We start from the raw sequence: 17,594 nt of genomic DNA on the forward strand, positions 1-17,594 counted from the left end.
GAGAACGTTAAGTTAACGCGTCGTTAACGCACTAACTTGGACAGCCCTAGTTTTAAGTTTTCTAGTAATAATGTCAGATGAAGCGTTCCAAACCAAAAAGAATGAGCCCTCTAGCGTATCTCTCCGTTGCCTTGAACAGGCTGTGTGCTGCAAAATGACGCTGAATGCGCGATCTCTCGTACCGGCTTCACTGTTGGCTGCAGTAACCCCGACGGTTGTCGTGGCGCTAATGAGTCTCATTTCTTATTCTTGCCTCATGCTCCTTTACATTTTTTTTTTTTTTTTTTTTTTTTTTAAGATTTTTTATTTCTTTAAGATTTTGCCTTCAACACATATGTGCAATGAGAGATAGACAGGAAATAGGGGGAAGAGAGAAGGGGAATGACATGAAGTAATGGTCTGGCCGGCGGGAATCTAACCGGGGACCTGCTGCTTCAGGTCCCACAACTACCCGGCTACTATATCGTACAGTTAAAAGGAAAAAAAAGAAATGTGTTGCACACATGAAGCAAGCCCACTCACATCACTGAAAAGATGTGGGGATTAAAAGTGTCATTTTTGTAGAGCAAATGTTCAGATTTTGGCTCCTGCTTGTATTGTTGTTGTTTCAATCTCTGTGAACTGGTCAGGTTGAAAATCTATTTTTACAGAGATGGACAGTTTTTTGCGCACATATGTTCAATATATGAAATAAATTGCAGTCGCATTTGAATGCAAAAGATGTGTGAGTCTGTGTTGGGGTCGTGGGGGGGGGCTCGAAAAATTCTGTTACGTACAAAAGGGGGGCCTGGCAAAAAAAAGTTTGGGAACCACTGCTTTAGATGATAACTAATAGCTATCTTTTCCTTCTCTTCCTCTGATTCCTTAGATATCGATGAGTGCCGGGCTCCGGGCATCTGCCCGACAGGTGTGTGCGTCAACACGGAGGGCTCCTTCGCCTGCATGGCCTGTGACCCGGGCTTCGCAGTGTCGCCCAACGGCCTCTCATGTGAAGGTACAACACAGCAACCTCTATAGTGACATCACATTTTTTATGTGATCTCTGTGGTCTGGCAGCGCTCACTTGAGGTGACATAACTCGGGGGAGCCGGACCAAGTGAATCACAGCTGGTGTTAATCGGTCAGATCACATCTGTGCATTTCTCACTGCAGATGTGAATGAATGTGAGGACAGCAGGCTGTGCGTCGGAGGCCAGTGTACCAACATCATCGGCTCCTATAGCTGCTCCTGCCCATCTGGTCTCGAGCTGGTGGATGGGACGTTTTGCAGAGGTAAATATATCTGCCCTTGTATAATAAATACCATTAGTAGTAGTTAGATCTTGTGGCTCACCTCATTTTGCTGTGTTGACACAGCTGTGTGAGTGTATATCTCCTTTTTTTCTGATAGACATCAACGAGTGCTTAACCATCACTGGCATCTGCGGAGAAGGAGACTGTCTGAACACAGAGGGCTCCTTCTCGTGCATCTGTCCTGACGGATATACCACCCTCGACGAAGAGCCCGGCTGCCAAGGTACAGCCATGTATTACAAGTACAACACAAACAACAGTTGGAAATCATTATTCAGATGATTTTATGGGCTTTATGTAATTGGGTGAGGCAACTCCACAACTGGAGCTACATGGTAATCATTTATTAATGATTTTTAGCACATGTACCTCAAGTCATTTGCACTGAAACCCAGTTGGCTCGCACGTGTTTCCTTATTGAGTGCAGAAGGGCTGTTCCCACCATACCGTCCCGGGTGCTGAAACCTGTCTTTCTGCGTAATGGGTCACGGCCTCATCAATTGTCTCAGATCACTCTCCCTCCGTTTGGATATCAGATTGATGTTATTCCAGCCGCACCCGGTGACCTGCTGGTATTTGGAAGGGGAACAAAATGTATTGTCAAAACATTTCAACAAACCAGAGTGTTTTCTGTGAAATAAACATCAATCTTTGATGTACAGGATTGTGTAGATCTCCCTAAGTAGGAGGTTCAGTTAAGCAATTGATGGGTTTCATGGCAATGCAACATCCAGTCACCAAATGAAGCCGGTAGGTTCCGTCTTCAGGTCACTGCACAAAGCTGGCCGAGGCTCAGCATGCTTACAAAGGAGTGTGAAGTAGGAATGGGCGATATTTTACCGTTCACGATATACCGTCAAAAAAATTCCTCACGATAAGAATTTGTCATGACGCGGTAAAAACGATAAATTCCCGTTGATGACGTTTTTGTGTAAAGCTGATTTTTGGAAGGAAGGAAGGAAGGAAGGAAGGAAGGAAGGAAGGAAGGAAGGAAGGAAGGAAGGAAGGAAGGAAGGAAGGAAGGAAGGAAGGAAGGAAGGAAGGAAGGAAGGAAGGAAGGGAGAAAACAAGGAAGGAAGGGAGAAAACAAGGAAGGAAGGGAAGAAGGAAGGAGAGAGCAGGAGGAAAGAAGGAAGGAAGGGGAAAAAAGAAGGAAGGAAGGAAGGAAGGAAGGAAGGAAGGAAGGAAGGAAGGAAGGAAGGGAGAAAACAAGGAAGGAAGGGAGAAAAGAGGAAGGGAAGAAGGAAGGAGAGAGCAGGAGGAAAGAAGGAAGGAAGGGGAAAAAAGAAGGAAGGAAGGAAGGAAGGAAGGAAGGAAGGAAGGAAGGAAGGAAGGAAGGAAGGAAGGGAGAAAACAAGGAAAGAAGGAAGGAAGGGAGAAAAGAGCAAGGGAAGAAGGAAGGAGAGAGCAGGAGGAAAGAAGGAAGGAAGGGGAAAAAAGAAGGAAGGAAGGAAGGAAGGAAGGAAGGAAGGAAGGAAGGAAGGAAGGAAGGAAGGAAGGAAGGAAGGAAAGGGGAGAAGGAAGGGAGAAAACAAGGAAAGGAGGAAGGAAGGGAGAAAAGAGGAAGAGAAGAAGGAAGGAAAGAGCAGGAGGAAAGGAGGAAGGAAGGGAAAAAAGAAGGAAGGAAGGAAAGAAAGAAAGAAAGAAAGAAAGAAAGAAAGAAAGAAAGAAAGAAAGAAAGAAAGAAAGAAAGAAAGAAAGAAAGAAAGAAAGAAAGAAAGAAAGATAAATTCCCGTTGATGACAAACATGGCGGATCTGAAAGCGAGATAGATTTAGTTAAAAAGGTGGAGTTGAATTGGTATTTTTTTTATCGTCATTTTTATCGTTATCGGGATAAATGCCAGAAATAATCGTGATACATTTTTTAGTCCATACCGCCCATCCCTAGTGTGAAGGTTTGTTCTCCAGCTTCTTCTATTTAAGTTCTGTGCTTGCAGCAGCTCAGACGTCGTCCACACGCTCTGAGCAAAGGCCCGTAGCCACATCAGGTACTTTGGCTGCCAGCCACAACAAATACCAGGCCGGAACAATCCTATAAATCAGCAGTTGTCATATGTTTGCTTGCAGTCTGCCATAGTGTGTATAGTGCTGACACTATAAAAGCCAGCCCCCTCTGACACGACCCTACAGAGGCAGGAGAGGGGAGGATGAGGGTTTTTAAGGTTAGGTGAATGACAGATGAGTTTAGTCAGGTGATGCCAAAATACACTTCAAGATGGAAAATGTGTAATAAAATACAACACACTAAAACCAATCTATGGCTAATTTAATTGGAAACTATGAAGAACCAGCCTATTTATGAGGTGAACATAAAACTGGAGAATATAGATTTCTTTTTTTTAAGCGTAGCTTTGAATGTATACTTTGCCGTGTCTGAAAGACTCAGCAGATCGTAAGACTGGAAAAAGAAGATTATTTCCCCTGTGATGAATTAGCCCTGTTTTACTGCATGTCCCCCACCTTTTACCAGGTCCAAGTACATTACAAGTTATGTAGTAATGCTGCAATTATCCGCCCATTTACAACTAATCAAGCACAAAGTATGCATTATTAATTTGTACTCCAGGGGAAATGTTCTCAGCTCGAGAAGCTGAGGTACAGTATATGCTTTTTACGGTCCTTTGTTTCCCGTTTGCAAGTATACCATTACGTGCATCTCGTGTTCTGACAAGTACTTGATTACTCATTCTTTTTGTCGCGCTTAGGCGGTTGTTCGCTGTGAACGTAATGAGGATGTGGGATAAATGGATTGAATTGAGGCTCTGTTACTAATCTTTGCCTGCACCTTCTCATATTATATACACTTTTTTAATCTTTCTTTTTGCCTTATTCTTGAACTTAGATGTCGATGAATGCAGTAAAGACGATGTCTGCATTCGGGGACAGTGCATCAACACCGTCGGCTCGTTCTTATGCTTGTGCGAGGCTGGCTTCAAGTTCAACTCCGATACAGACGACTGCGACGGTAAGACAGTTGCGGTACCACGTCCTGACGGTTGTTGACCCCGTTCTCTGCTCTGCGCTTTCCTGGCTTTGTAAACCAGCAGATCAGCATTAGTTAATTGATTGTCACTCTAAATTACGGTATAGTTGGCTTTTATAAGCCCCAGTGAAGCTGTCCAAGCTTGGCTTACAAGAGTTCCTCCGTGGTCCCAGGGCTGAGGGGTTCCCGGATTACGTGGCTGGAGCCCTGAACTCCCGCTCCCATGAGGGGAGTATGAATGACCCCATTGTGAGCAGGAGGTGTTTCTCCCTCTGAAACGTCTCCCTTTTGCTCCTTCGCAAGTTCTTTGGTTGCTGTGATAATATTGTTCTTGGCCATTCTTGTCGCCTGCTTCGTTCGCTGAGGACAGCTCCACCGCCGGCCTCCTGGACAACAGTAGAAGCAGAGGAGCAGCGGAGGGGTTCATGCATCTGTGTTTGATTGCACATGCGGATGATTCTGTATGGAGCCAAATCAAGGCCAAAAGTTTTGCTAATTTGAAAATAAAATTTTAACCTGAAAATTATTTTTTACAGTTTCAATTTTATTTTTTTCAGTATCAGATCTTTTTTTCAGTTTCAAATCTTTTTATTTCAGTTTTAAATATTTTTTTCAGTTTCAAATCTTTTTTTTCAGTTTCACGTCTTTTTTTTCAGTTTCACTTCTTTTTTTTTCAGTTTCAAATTTTTGAATTTGAATTAAAAAGCTGTTTTAGACCGTACTTGGCACCAATCGCAGTATAAAAGCAATAAACTATGCCAGACTGTACAGTTCAACAGCCACACTTTAAAGTTTGACATTTCCCACTTCCACATACTACCAAGTACGGTCTAAAACAGCTTTTTAAATAGAAATGTGTCACTAATATCAGTTTTTTCCACTGCCAATCACGTGAATATGGTGTATATACAGTGTTGAATCATACTTCTACTGATAACTTCTGCAACCTACGTTTCCTGAAGGCAATGTCCCCCGCCTTCTCTGTTCTGCTGTCACTCTTGATGCCACGCCCCCCACGCCAGATCGGGGCCAAAAGTCTGAACCTGAAAAAAAAAATTTGAAACTGAAAAAAAAGAAGTGAAACTGAAAAAAAAAAGACGTGAAACTGAAAAAAAAGATTTGAAACTGAAAATAAGATCTGATACTGAAAAAAATTAAATTGAAACTGTAAAAAAGAATTTTCAGGTTCAAATTTTATTTTCAAATTAGCAAAACTTTTGGCCTTGATTTGGCTCCATAATTCTGCACCTCTGTTTGTGAATCACTAACTAACGTCTGTCTGTGTGCTTTCTCTCTCTCTGTCGCTGTGCAGACCAGGATGAGTGCAAAGAGTTTGGAAGCTCCCTCTGTGGAACCTGGCGCTGTGAGAACACCATTGGCTCCTACCGGTGCTTCATGCAATGCCAGCCCGGGAGTCTCGAGGGAAACTGCGGTGCGTACGCTAACCTTGTTCATGTTAAAGAGTCATTTTGTGATTAACGAATCACCTGCGGCAGCCAGAGACATAAACCGGAGCATTGTTGTTCCTCTGTTAGCAGAGGAGTAGACTATGATGCCAGATTACTGTGGATGTTCCCTCTTCTGGTTCAGCACTCTGTGGCGGCGCTCGCTGTAATGGCATGGCTTGATGCTCGCCAACAAACGCTCCATGATCCCAGGAATGTTTGAAGAATCATCTGTGTAATGACAGAAAACAAATGGGCTTTGTTACACAACCACCCCAGTTTCTACTTATATCTTGTCTTTTTCAATGATTTTATTGTTTACAATAGAGCAAACGGAGTTCACAAACAACAAGAAAAAAAGGAGGGTAAACCTTTTTTCTTCATATTCCAGCAAGACAAGATTCAGTTATGTGTTGGACTGCAGATGGAAGACGTGGGTGTTTGTGGATGATTGTGCTTACATCTGCATGACTTTGCTGTTTTCCATCTCCGGCATGTGTTTGTGCAAGACAAAGAGAAGCAGAGAGTGTAACGGTCCTAAACTGATGGAAATTGAGGGTGGGATACACCGCTGCACAGCTAAGCAGTAACATATTGAGCCTCCGCCCCTCTCACCCTGATCCTGCCTATGTGTGGCTGCCTCCCCGACTCCACTTTGTGAGGTTACTGTCTGGCACCGGCTGAAGACTGAAGACTGCTGAGGCCTGGAGAGTGATAAGGACTGATTGAAACCACCTGCTCGCCCTGGCTTCTTTAAAAGGCAGAATCAAAACACTGCTAAGCATCTCATAAAGCTGGAGAGTTGGTTAATATATGCAGATACACAGGCTAAGTGAAATTAACGGGGGAGGCTCGGACTTGGAGTGCAATGTCATACGCTGCGTTCACAGTAAAAACCCCAGCTGAAGTCATCTGTGTGCTTTATGACCACCTCTCACATTTCCATGTTGTGACGCTGCTCGTGTTGTCAGTAGACCCTGCAACAAACACTCAATCACAGTTTCGAGTTGACTCACAGCCCCGATTTGGGAGCCAAGCCCTTTCAAAGCTCCGAAACCCAGCACTGCACACAATGGGGCCTTGTTGCACCTCACGATGGGAAGTTGTGGGAGATGCTGCCGTCACCTCAATAAAAGTCCAAGGAGGGAGCTCAATTACTTCAGGGCATTTTTTGTCTGCTTGTAAAAATCATCAGATATTTAAGAAGAGACCAGACGCTGTAATTTGCAGTTACTGCGAGGGGCGTTGTTTTATTTTCTACTCTCCTGCGAGGGGCAGCGGTTGTCGTTGGCGCGGCTCGCTGAACTCATTTAGATTTAGGGGGCCATGACACTAAAGGGAAAAACTGTTTTTTTCCACAGCAAACGTCACCCGCAACTATGCAGTAAGGGTTTCGCTCAAACCTACCATGATGTTATGCACTGTGCAGTATGTGCATATATGTTTTGTTTTAGTCCGCCGCCATGCTCATACGTTCCCTCAGGCTATGTCTTTAATAAGCGTAGCCTGTGGGCGGAAATTGTGTGCGGTCGCCCTCTTGCCAACCTGCCACCCCTCAAATGTATAGAAGCGTGAAGACTTTAACATGTGTGTGATACTGATGGGCATGAAGGTTTATTACTTCAGAAGTACAGATGGACATGATATTACCTGTAAGTGTCATCGCTGTTGACCTAAGACAGCTTTCGGTTCGAATGTCCTTCCTCAGTATCTCACCTCATCCTGGCCTAGTCGTGTGTGAAATAACCTTTTGCATCTGGTTCCAATTAGACCAGGGGGATGCCCAGAGAGCTGGGGAAAGTGTGGGCTGCTCCGGGTTAGCCAAGGTCTCTTATTTCTACTTTTTTGCTGCCATGTGCTCTAAATTAACACACATCCTGGAGATAAACGTGTAACTTCTGTACATACTGTACTCAAATCACAACATCATCAGATCCCGAAACCAGGTCTCTCTGGATGAAATCATTGGTATAGATGGGAACTGAGCCTGGTTTGTTCCTCAACCTCAGCTTCTCTCATCTCAGCTGAACATCTCACCTTCCTCCCCATCTCAGTTCTCCCCTCCAGGAAGTTTACAGCTCTTTTGTGCCCTGATTTCACTTATTATTACATGGAAAGACTAAGAAAAGCAGCCCTGCATGCTACTGAAGCAAAACCAGCTCTGGGTGGGGGTTGTATAATTTTCTGTTCCTTTTCCTTTCCTACGACTCGTTTAGCTGTTATTAAAATGCTACCGCTCTTACTCCAACCATGCCACACTTAAACAACTATCAAATTGATATGTTTTGGTATGTTTTCTATGCTTTCAGCCCTCTCAGGGATGATAATCTGATTGCATCTCATCACAACATGTGGCTTGTGGCAGATTTTGTTCCTTGTGTGCACATGAATGAGACTATGCCTCCAGACAATGATGATTTTATTTATTACCAGAGAGCCTAAGTTTTCCAGCTGGCTGCCGTTGTCATTCCAACATTCCTAACTCCACTTAAGCTCTTCAAAATTCAGAAACGTCAGGGAACTTTATTACCAACACTTTTCATCATACTATGAGAATTTTACTGTATAAGTCTTGAGAATATGATTCTTTAAAAAAAAAAAAAAAATATATATATATATATATATATATATATATATATATATATATATATATATATATATATATATATATATATACTGCCAGTGTGTATATTTTTTCCCAATTACTTGAAGTGAGGGGAAAAAGCACTCCCTGCTTCCACTCCAGTTCAGCGTCTCAAGCATGCAAATCCAGTGGGTTGGCGGTTTTCAGTACAGTACGTCTGCATCCATTCTACCCCCTTCTCATCTTGCAGCCAGTTGAGCCCACAAGTCTATTCAAGCAATTTTGGTCCTTTTCAGCATTCGCTGTCAAAGGTTTTGAAAACAACAAAGACGATTTTTGTCTCTGTGGTTTTATTAGCTTGTGGGAGCCCCTGTCTCTGACCCCGGAGGCATGTTAGAGAAGTGGCCAAGTCAGGACAGGAACGCTAACTGATGACTGGTCCCCCAGCAAGCCTGAGAAAGTAGTTTTCTGCGTTGGAGGGGAAGACAGAGCCCTGGCCCGACTGCAGCATTCAAATCGGACGGCTTGTGCTTTCTCTGGCCTTCATTCTATCTTTTTCTATCTAAACTAATGCAGGCTTTACGAGTGCTTAGAGGCAAAATGAAACTGGTTTAGACAGCATGACCACGATGATGGTCTTCATACCGTAAATCGACTTGTTGTAGATTCCTGAGGTGGACGTCTCGTTTTTTATTAATGCTAGCATTAGAAATATAAGTCTGTTATTGGAACAGATCAAAATGTAATGATTTCATTTTTTTTCCCGTGACATCTAATCAATTACGAAAAGTTACGGCTAATCACGGTATCTACAGATGGAATGCGTTGTTATGAAACTGAAAAGTCAACAAAAAAAATCTAATTACGCATACGATAAAACAGACGCACTGGAGTGTCCTTTCACTTCATCAGGATATTTTATATCACTTGAACAACCTATCTGTCATAACGCTCCCTCTTTTTAATGCCTTGCAGAAAAGTTGTCACTGCATTTTTCTGATACAAGTTACTTCCAAATCTACAGTCCAGTGTTGCTTCAACAGACCAAAACTGTTCCAGTCCTGCAAAGAGTGATGCTGTATGAAGGTTTATGGTCATTAGGTTCGTTAATAGAGGTTGGGTCACCGTGCTTGGCAGCTAGTGGAAAACAGACATAAACCAGTGGCGAGCCTAACAAACAGAAATGCAAATTCACATGACAAGCTGATTGCTTTTTAAACAATTATAATCAACCTCCCTCTCCTGCAGTATTGGTCTTTGGCTTCTCTGCTTTACAGGATATGCCAAGAAACACTAAATCATGTATGTAAGAAATTGCTAACAAATGTTGCTTTTAAGAAGGGATTGGTAAGGAATCAGCACTGCTGTTGTAAAGGCAGGTATCGCGTTCACACTGACGTATAGAAAGTAGACAAATACTTCCCATCTGTCATGTTTGTTTTATGATACAATCTAAACACGAAACTGCTGTAAACCTGGCAGATTCACTTCCAGACTTGGACTTTGTGCCTTGAAATGCTCTCAGACTTAACAATTTTCTGAAAATGCATATTATAGTCGATTGTAATCAGTTAATGAACTTATCAATTGATTACAATCAAAACTAAACCAGCCAGAAAGCTATCAAAATCCTACCAGATCTGAAATCTGTGATTAGTAATACAAGAAAAGAATATCCTCTTGCAGCTTTACAGATCCAGACGAGACTCCCATAAAACATATAAATGACAAGAGAGTTTGAAAAGCGTGGTAATGAAGTGTCTCATCTGTACACTGTTGGCATGTTATGTCTGGCATGTTATGATGGATATGCTATCTGTTGTTGCTGCATTGACATGGTGATGTTTATTTTGGAAAAGCGGGCCCTTGTTTACGGAGGCAGCTTGGAAGTCTGTTGTGCAGATTGAGAATGTAAATGGTAACACTGTGCTCTCTTCTCTGCGCGCTCCCGGCTCACAGATATTGACGAGTGTGACAACGAGACCATCTGTGGGAAGCACGGCTACTGCGAGAACACGGACGGCTCCTTCCGCTGCGTGTGCGACCAAGGCTACACCAACCCGCCCGGAGATCTGAGCAGATGCATCGGTGTGTAAAAAATGGTGCTCTAATCAATATTTGTGAATGGTAACAATGTGTCACAAATCTCACAAATGCAGATCCTGTAAATATTATTCCATGTGGGTTAATCCCAGTAAATGTGGATTTTACTTATTCTGAACCAGTTTCTTAGTCCTCCTCTGAAAATAGTCCCCAACAAATTCACTTTTACCTTTTTTCTTTTGTTTTGTTTTGTTGGTTTATAAAGTTCTGCTAAAAACTGGTATCCAGATATTTTTATAAAAATTTGTGAGCTGTTTCAAACTTAAAGTCTGCATTTTATTAATGGAAGTTGGAAATGGCGTGAGAAGGAAAGACACCAAAATTAAAATATGCCTTAATACAGTGTTCCTTTCAAACTAATTGTAAGTGAAAAAAGTGTACCTAAATGTTATTCAGGACGTTTTTTCATGATCATCTGAAAGTGTCTGTACAGACTTGTTCTGTATCTCAGGATAAATACAGGACTGTCTCAGAAAATTAGAATATTGTGATAAAGTCCTTTATTTTCTGTAATGCAAAAATGTCATACATTCTGGATTCATTACAAATCAACTGAAATATTTCAAGCCTTTTATTATTTTAATATTGCTGATCATGGCTTACAGCTTAAGAAAACTCAAATATCCTATCTCAAAAAATGTAAATATTCTGGGAATCTTAATCTTAAACTGTAAGCCATAATCAGCAATATTAAAATAATAAAAATAATAAAATCCTCGGATGTGTCGGACAAGATAAACCTTTTTATTTTTATGACTAATGAGAAAATCTAATGATGATGTAAAATGTCTAAATGTTCAGACTTTTAAACAGCACTATATGTGGTGTTATTTAAAGAAAACATACAAAGAGCTTTTCTCCTTAAACTTGATTCTAAGCACTTGTCCAATAAAAGCACAATGACCACGATCTTAGTTAGCGAATGCCCGCGTGTAAGTGCCTGATCTTTTACTGACCTCACACCCTCCTCTCGTGCCTTTCTCAGACGTGAACGAGTGCGAGATGAGCTTGGCGCTGTGCGGGGAGGCCCTGTGTGAGAACTTCGATGGCAGCTTCCTGTGCATCTGCCCCAACGACAATGAGGAATTTGATCCCTTCACCAGCCGGTGCCGCTCCATGGGTACTAGAACAAGACCAGCACTCACAGGACTTAACTCTGCAGCCCATCGTTGGGAGACGGAGTTGTCCCTGATTTAATGAGCCATCTCTCATTATCCAAACAAGGGTGACGAAGAGGACGTGGCTTAATCCACAAGTGTCTTTTAACCCGTCTGCCTCCATTTGTTTTGTAGGATGGGGTTGTGGTTTGGCGGGTTGCCTACAAAAGTTTATCTTAGTCAAATCTTTTCAGGCAAATGATCACATAAATCCTGCAGCAGTAGCCAAGAAAAAGACATAAGGCCTTATTGTTAAGCCATTTTCCAACCAAAACAAACATGCGTAAGGTGTTATTAGCAGTAAGAGCCAAAGAGAAATTGTTATTGTGTGTGCAAAAATGATCTTAAGTGCAGAGGTCATAGATGTTTAATGTGGTGTAGTCTTTACAGTCATGGAAATACCATCATATCTTAACTTGCATACACAGAAATGGATGTATACTGAGCAGTGCTCCCTCTCTCGGGAGGTTTCTTTACTTCAGCCTGGGCACTAAACCCCATTTATGCCTCTGTGTGCCCTTTTGCCACATTCCACTGTTTGCTTTTGACGTGTGTGAATCAATCATGTGAGACTGAATGGTGTGTTGACTCATGTGCCAGTGTTTCCATTTGGCTAAGCCAGCAGCTTAATGGTGAAATGCCTGAGCCCATGCCTTTGGACAAATGAGCGTGCTCAGCAATGGCATGCAAGGGTAATGCACCATCTTCTGGAGGCTTGAGGACACGCCGGTAGATAGAGAGGATAGGAGGAACGGTTCTGTTACTACTGGAGTTGGGGCTGTGCTGTAATTTCACACACCACCACTTATTTTCACTATCTCAGTAACAAGATTCATGTTCAAATGATCCTCTTGAACCACCAAATCCCTCTGAAATCCAGGTGCTTTTCATGAACATGATCTCTGACATCCACTTCCTGTCTTCAAGGAATGCTTTCTTTGTTCATCCGCAGCTGAGATCGACTCCAAACCCATACTTCCATCTACTCCCGCAACTGAGGATAGGAAAGAGTGCTACTATAACTTGAACGACCCAAACTTCTGTGACAACGTCTTGTCTCGCAACACCACCAAGCAGGAGTGTTGCTGCACAGCCGGAGCGGGCTGGGGAGACAACTGCGAGATCTACCCCTGTCCTCTCATAGGAAGAGGTACGAGACTCTCCGCATGAACATTCGTGCATAGTATAATATACGATTGACAATTCTCAGTTTTTTAAACAGTTTATTGTGTATTAAATAGTAATTTTCTGTTTATCTTGCAGATGATTACAACCAGTTGTGCCCGCGTGGCAATGGGCTTTTACCTGTGCCTGGTTCTCCTGCACAGAGTCATGGAGATCAACAACCCTACGCAGGTGCACACTCTTGTTCTGAATGCTCACTTATTTTGATTTTATCCCTGAGTTTTTATAGCTTCCCTCCACAGTGAAGCTTTACATTGGCGGAGAAAGGTGGAACGACCAGGCCCTGTTTCATTTCTAGTTGTAGAAAAGCAGACTACAAGACAAACAGACATTATCCCTCCCCACATTTATGAAGCTGTTTCTGCAGCCAACGATGGCTTCATGGAATACCTGCCTGCATACCTAACTAGCTGCTGTAACTGTTGTCCTGACAGTGTCTTACATCAAGAGCTCGTACCATTTAGAGCAAGGCGCCACTGCTTTTGCACAGTGTTTTGACAGTTGTTACACAGCTTAAGAGTCTGTCTTTCCTTCAGATGCAAACGAATGTGAGATGTTCGGACCTGAGATCTGTAAGAATGGACACTGTTCAAACCTCTCTCCTGGCTACACTTGCTTCTGTCGCTCCGGTTTCTACTACGATAACATCCGGCTCGAGTGTCTGGGTAAGACATGGCATATTTGTTTATTTTGCTATATTTTAAAATTATGATTATCGCAGCATATTTCATCTCTTAGTGTTCTTTCAAGTTAATTCCTGCTTAAAGGCAAGCAAAGGGAGTTTATGTGATGTCATCCCGGAATGCCTTACTCTAGGGCTGGGCGATATGGACCAAAAGTCATATCTCGATATTTTCTAGCTGAATGGCGATACTCCATATATATCGATATTTTTTCTGTGCCATAATTGGGGTTTCCCCCAAAGCATTATAGCATAGCATCTCTGTTAGCTTCATTTTTTCTGAGGCAAACCCTTAAAAAAACAGTCAGTTTTAATACAAAGCCTCGTGCCAAATGTCACACAGGTACCTTTATTAATAGAGGTCTGCACAATAGCAAAATAATAGAATAAAAATGCTTCTTGAATAAAATAAAACAAATATCCCTTTCCTGCATAACAATTAAATTAAAATACACTGTGCAATTAATACAATGTAGACAGTAACAGGCAGACTTTTCCACTGAGGTTGACAGTTGTGCAAATAACAAAACATTTGTGCAAATCTCAAATAAAACATTCAAGTCAATTTGACAAAATAAGTTTTATCAAAATCATATTTTTTTTTTAAATCGATATAAACGATATTGTCTCGTACCATATCGCGTTTGAAAATATATCGATATATATTAAAATCTCGATATATCGCCCAGCCCTACCTTACTCTCCCTTTAAGCTCATTATTTTCAGCCTACATACACACAGATTTTACCTTCTGCCCAACAAACAGTCTCAACCAGGACAGGGTTCACACATACATGTGTTTAATAAGTTCCATACAGTCAGGGTTTTCATTTTAGTCATGTTTGAGCAATCAAAATAGTATATTCATGTGGCATTATTTTTTCTCCTGATTATTAATGTCTGTCTACATGTTTTATTGATCTGTGTTTAGATTACGATGAGTGTGAGTTTGAAAATACCTGTGAAAATGGAGTGTGTGTGAACACGGCCGGGTCATTCAACTGTTTCTGCAGTCCTCCGTCGGTCCTGGACACCTCGCGGCGGCGCTGCATAAGTCTCAACAGCTCTGAAGGTTCGACACACAAATAAGTGGTCATTCATTTTTTCTGAGTTTTCAAGGGGGGTCCTGTCACAGCACTAGAATTTTGCCTCATTAGTTTCATGGATAATGGGCACAGTGAATCACGATAATTACCTTTTGATATCTTGAGTCAAATTCAGTTTTCTCGGGGAGCTCTGAGGGGGGGAGGAGCTTGCGCTCTGTATTCTGATGGTGTTTAATATCAACAGATGTGGCATCATCCGCAAATGACTTACTTATGAGTTTTGTTAAAAAAATCTTTCATTCTGTGTCCCAGAAACTGTTGACTTTGATCACGATGTGCACGTGGATATTTGCTGGCAGCGACTTGAAGGGGACAACATGTGTGCGGACCCCCTCCAGGACCTGAGAACTACGTACACTGAATGTTGCTGTCTGTCGGGCGTCGCCTGGAGTGGACAGTGTGCCTTCTGCCCGGCCAAAGACTCTGGTGAGCAGCAACTGTACAACCCCAGCTCCAGAAATGAGGGACTTCTATGTCAAATGTAAATTAAAATATAATATTATGATCTGCAAATCATATAAACCTGTATTCTGTTCACAACTGAATATAGAAAATATTTCTAACACGAAAAATTAGGCCTTTTGCATTTTCATGAAAAGTATTAGCTCATTATGAATTTTGATAGCAACAACATGTCTAAAATAAATTTAAATGAGCCAAAAAAAGGCTGGAATAACGCTAAAAAGAAGACCTGCAAGAACATCTTGCAACTGCTGAGGTTAATTGGTAATAGATTGTTGATGTTATTGAAAATTAAAGGCAGTGTCTGAGGCAGCGAGATGGTGAGAGGTTCATTGATCTGCAAAAAGCTATGCCTAAAATTGTGAATACATTTTGGTGTAACGTTTTAAAGATTTTAAAGTTTATCATTTACATTAGCTCAGCCATACCGTCCCTAAATCAAGGTTAAAGGTCACCCAGGAGAGGAAGATGCCACAAGTGAACACTGTCTGGAAACTGCCAGCTCCATTTATTAGTATCAGCTCAGCGGTTACAAACAACCTGCACCTCTGATGGGACCGGGTGCATCAGAGCCTGGTAAAGGGCAGGTGCACATCTGGAAGGGAAATATCCATTATCAAATGTAGTACATGTTAGGAATGGGCGATATTTTACCGTTCACGGTATACCGTCAAAAAATTCCCCACGGTAAGAATTTGTCATCTTGCGGTAAAAACGATAAATTCCCATTGATGACGTTTTTGTGTAAAGCTGATTTATAGTTCTGCGTTAAATCGACGCACAACGTACGTGAAGGAAGGAAGGAAGGAAGGAAGGAAGGAAGGAAGGAAGGAAGGAAGGAAGGAAGGAAGGAAGGAAGGAAGGAAGGAAGGAAGGAAGGAAGGAAGGAAGGAAGGAAGGAAGGAAGGAAGGAAGGAAGGAAGGAAGGAAGGAAGGAAGGAAGGAAGGAAGGAAGGAAGGAAGGAAGGAAGGAAGGAAGGAAGGAAGGAAGGAAGGAAGGAAGGAAGGAAGGAAGGAAGGAAGGAAAATTCCCGTTGATACGTGTTTGTGTAACAAACATGGCGGATCTGAGTCATTCCAGTTTTGCAGTACAGGTGTACTAACTTAATGGGTTTTTATTAATTCAGTTTAATTGGTGTAGTTTAGTAGCATTTAGTATTCTTTTAGAGCAGTGATTTGTCTCCAAAGACTGAATGTCGTGATAGATTTATAGTTACAAAGGTGGAGTTGAATTGGTATTTTTTTTATCATCATTTTTATCATTATCCGGATAACGCCAGAAATTATCGTGATACATTTTTTAGTCATGTGGACTGTTGTTGGAAGGAAAGGAGATTCCACACAACAGTAACTTTTTTTACACGTTGTGCTGCCATCAAATTATTTCAATTATTTCTTCTTTTGCTTTCCTCATTTCAAAAATGTAAAGTTTTTAATGTTCTTCTGTGTATAAAATAGGTGTCGATGAGATTTGCAAATCATTGCATTCTTTTACACAACGTCCCAACTTTTGTTGGAGCTGTGGTATTTTTAAATAGTCAGGTAACTCTACTGTATGACTGGCTCTATTTGTGAGTTAATACTGACCGTCACTCTGCCCTGTGTGCTGCTGTACAGCTGACTATGCAACGATGTGTAACGTGCACGGAAGAGGAGGTACGAGCGGGCTCCGAGACCGGACGGGGTACGAGTACGGTTTCGAGGGGCCAGAGGATCCAGCAGAGCATTTCCTTCCACCGTACTGGGACAACTACGGTGGCCCCGCAGGCACATATGAGCATCCTGACAGCGTTCCCATATTTAATGACCATGACTACAGCGTTCAGCAGCCATCGGTCCGCGTCCCTGTCGTACAACCAGGGAGTCAGCCGCCTCGACCAGTGGACCCCTATGGCGGTGGGTATTGAAGCCGCTTGAGTTATTTAGCATAGTTTGTGGCCCGATTAGGGCTGTTCCAATCGATTTTAAATCGTAATCGCGATTATGTAATTAGAACGATGTTAAAATGTGAAAATCGTAAAATCGATTTTTCAAAAAAAAAAAAAATTCAAATTTTTTTTTTCAAATTTTTTTTTTTTTTTTAACCTTGTCTGCACACATATTAATGATTGATACCATATTAATGATTGATGGAAATACCTCTCAATACCTGCGACAAGTGCCCCATTGGAGAGGCTCTTTAGTGTAGGAGGGGGCGTTGGAACATGCCACCGGGCATCCCTCAAGCCAGATGCGGTAGACCGGCTCGTGTTCCTTGCAAAAAACGTGCAAATGTGAATAGCAAATGTAATGACTGACATTACACACCTCTACCTCCTTCATGAGTTGCATTATTATTTAGCATGCAAAGACCCAGTTTAGTTTAATTAGAAAATGTCTTGTTTTATTTAATTGGAAATATAACTTACTGTATGTTTGCAAGTGCTGATTTGCTGATTTTTTTTTTTCAGAGATAAAACTTTATATTTTATTATATTTTTTAAAACTTTTTTCAACTTATTTTACAGAGTTTTGCACTTTATTCATTCATTTTTGGTTTAATAAGAGCAAAGTTTGCACTTAAAGCCCAATGGGGCAAATGTTCAATAAAAA

At 41.8% G+C, this 17,594-nt stretch overlaps 1 protein-coding gene across 2 annotated transcripts in view; it reads left to right on the forward strand.

Moving 5' to 3' along the window:
• LOC133462653 (latent-transforming growth factor beta-binding protein 2-like) overlaps positions 1-17,594 on the forward strand; it is a 125,136-nt gene that overhangs the window by 99,300 nt on the left and 8,242 nt on the right. For both annotated transcript variants that reach the window (XM_061743994.1, XM_061743995.1), the window contains 13 exons: positions 869-994; positions 1,153-1,272; positions 1,391-1,516; positions 4,138-4,260; positions 5,591-5,710; positions 10,267-10,395; positions 11,396-11,530; positions 12,520-12,717; positions 12,831-12,923; positions 13,289-13,417; positions 14,366-14,506; positions 14,793-14,966; positions 16,620-16,898. In XM_061743994.1, coding sequence (XP_061599978.1) covers positions 869-994; positions 1,153-1,272; positions 1,391-1,516; positions 4,138-4,260; positions 5,591-5,710; positions 10,267-10,395; positions 11,396-11,530; positions 12,520-12,717; positions 12,831-12,923; positions 13,289-13,417; positions 14,366-14,506; positions 14,793-14,966; positions 16,620-16,898 — 1,893 coding nt within the window. The remainder of the gene's footprint in view (positions 1-868; positions 995-1,152; positions 1,273-1,390; positions 1,517-4,137; positions 4,261-5,590; positions 5,711-10,266; positions 10,396-11,395; positions 11,531-12,519; positions 12,718-12,830; positions 12,924-13,288; positions 13,418-14,365; positions 14,507-14,792; positions 14,967-16,619; positions 16,899-17,594) is intronic.

This window comes from Cololabis saira, chromosome 16, assembly GCF_033807715.1.
Source record: "Cololabis saira isolate AMF1-May2022 chromosome 16, fColSai1.1, whole genome shotgun sequence".
Taxonomy (NCBI): Eukaryota; Metazoa; Chordata; class Actinopteri; order Beloniformes; family Belonidae; genus Cololabis; species Cololabis saira.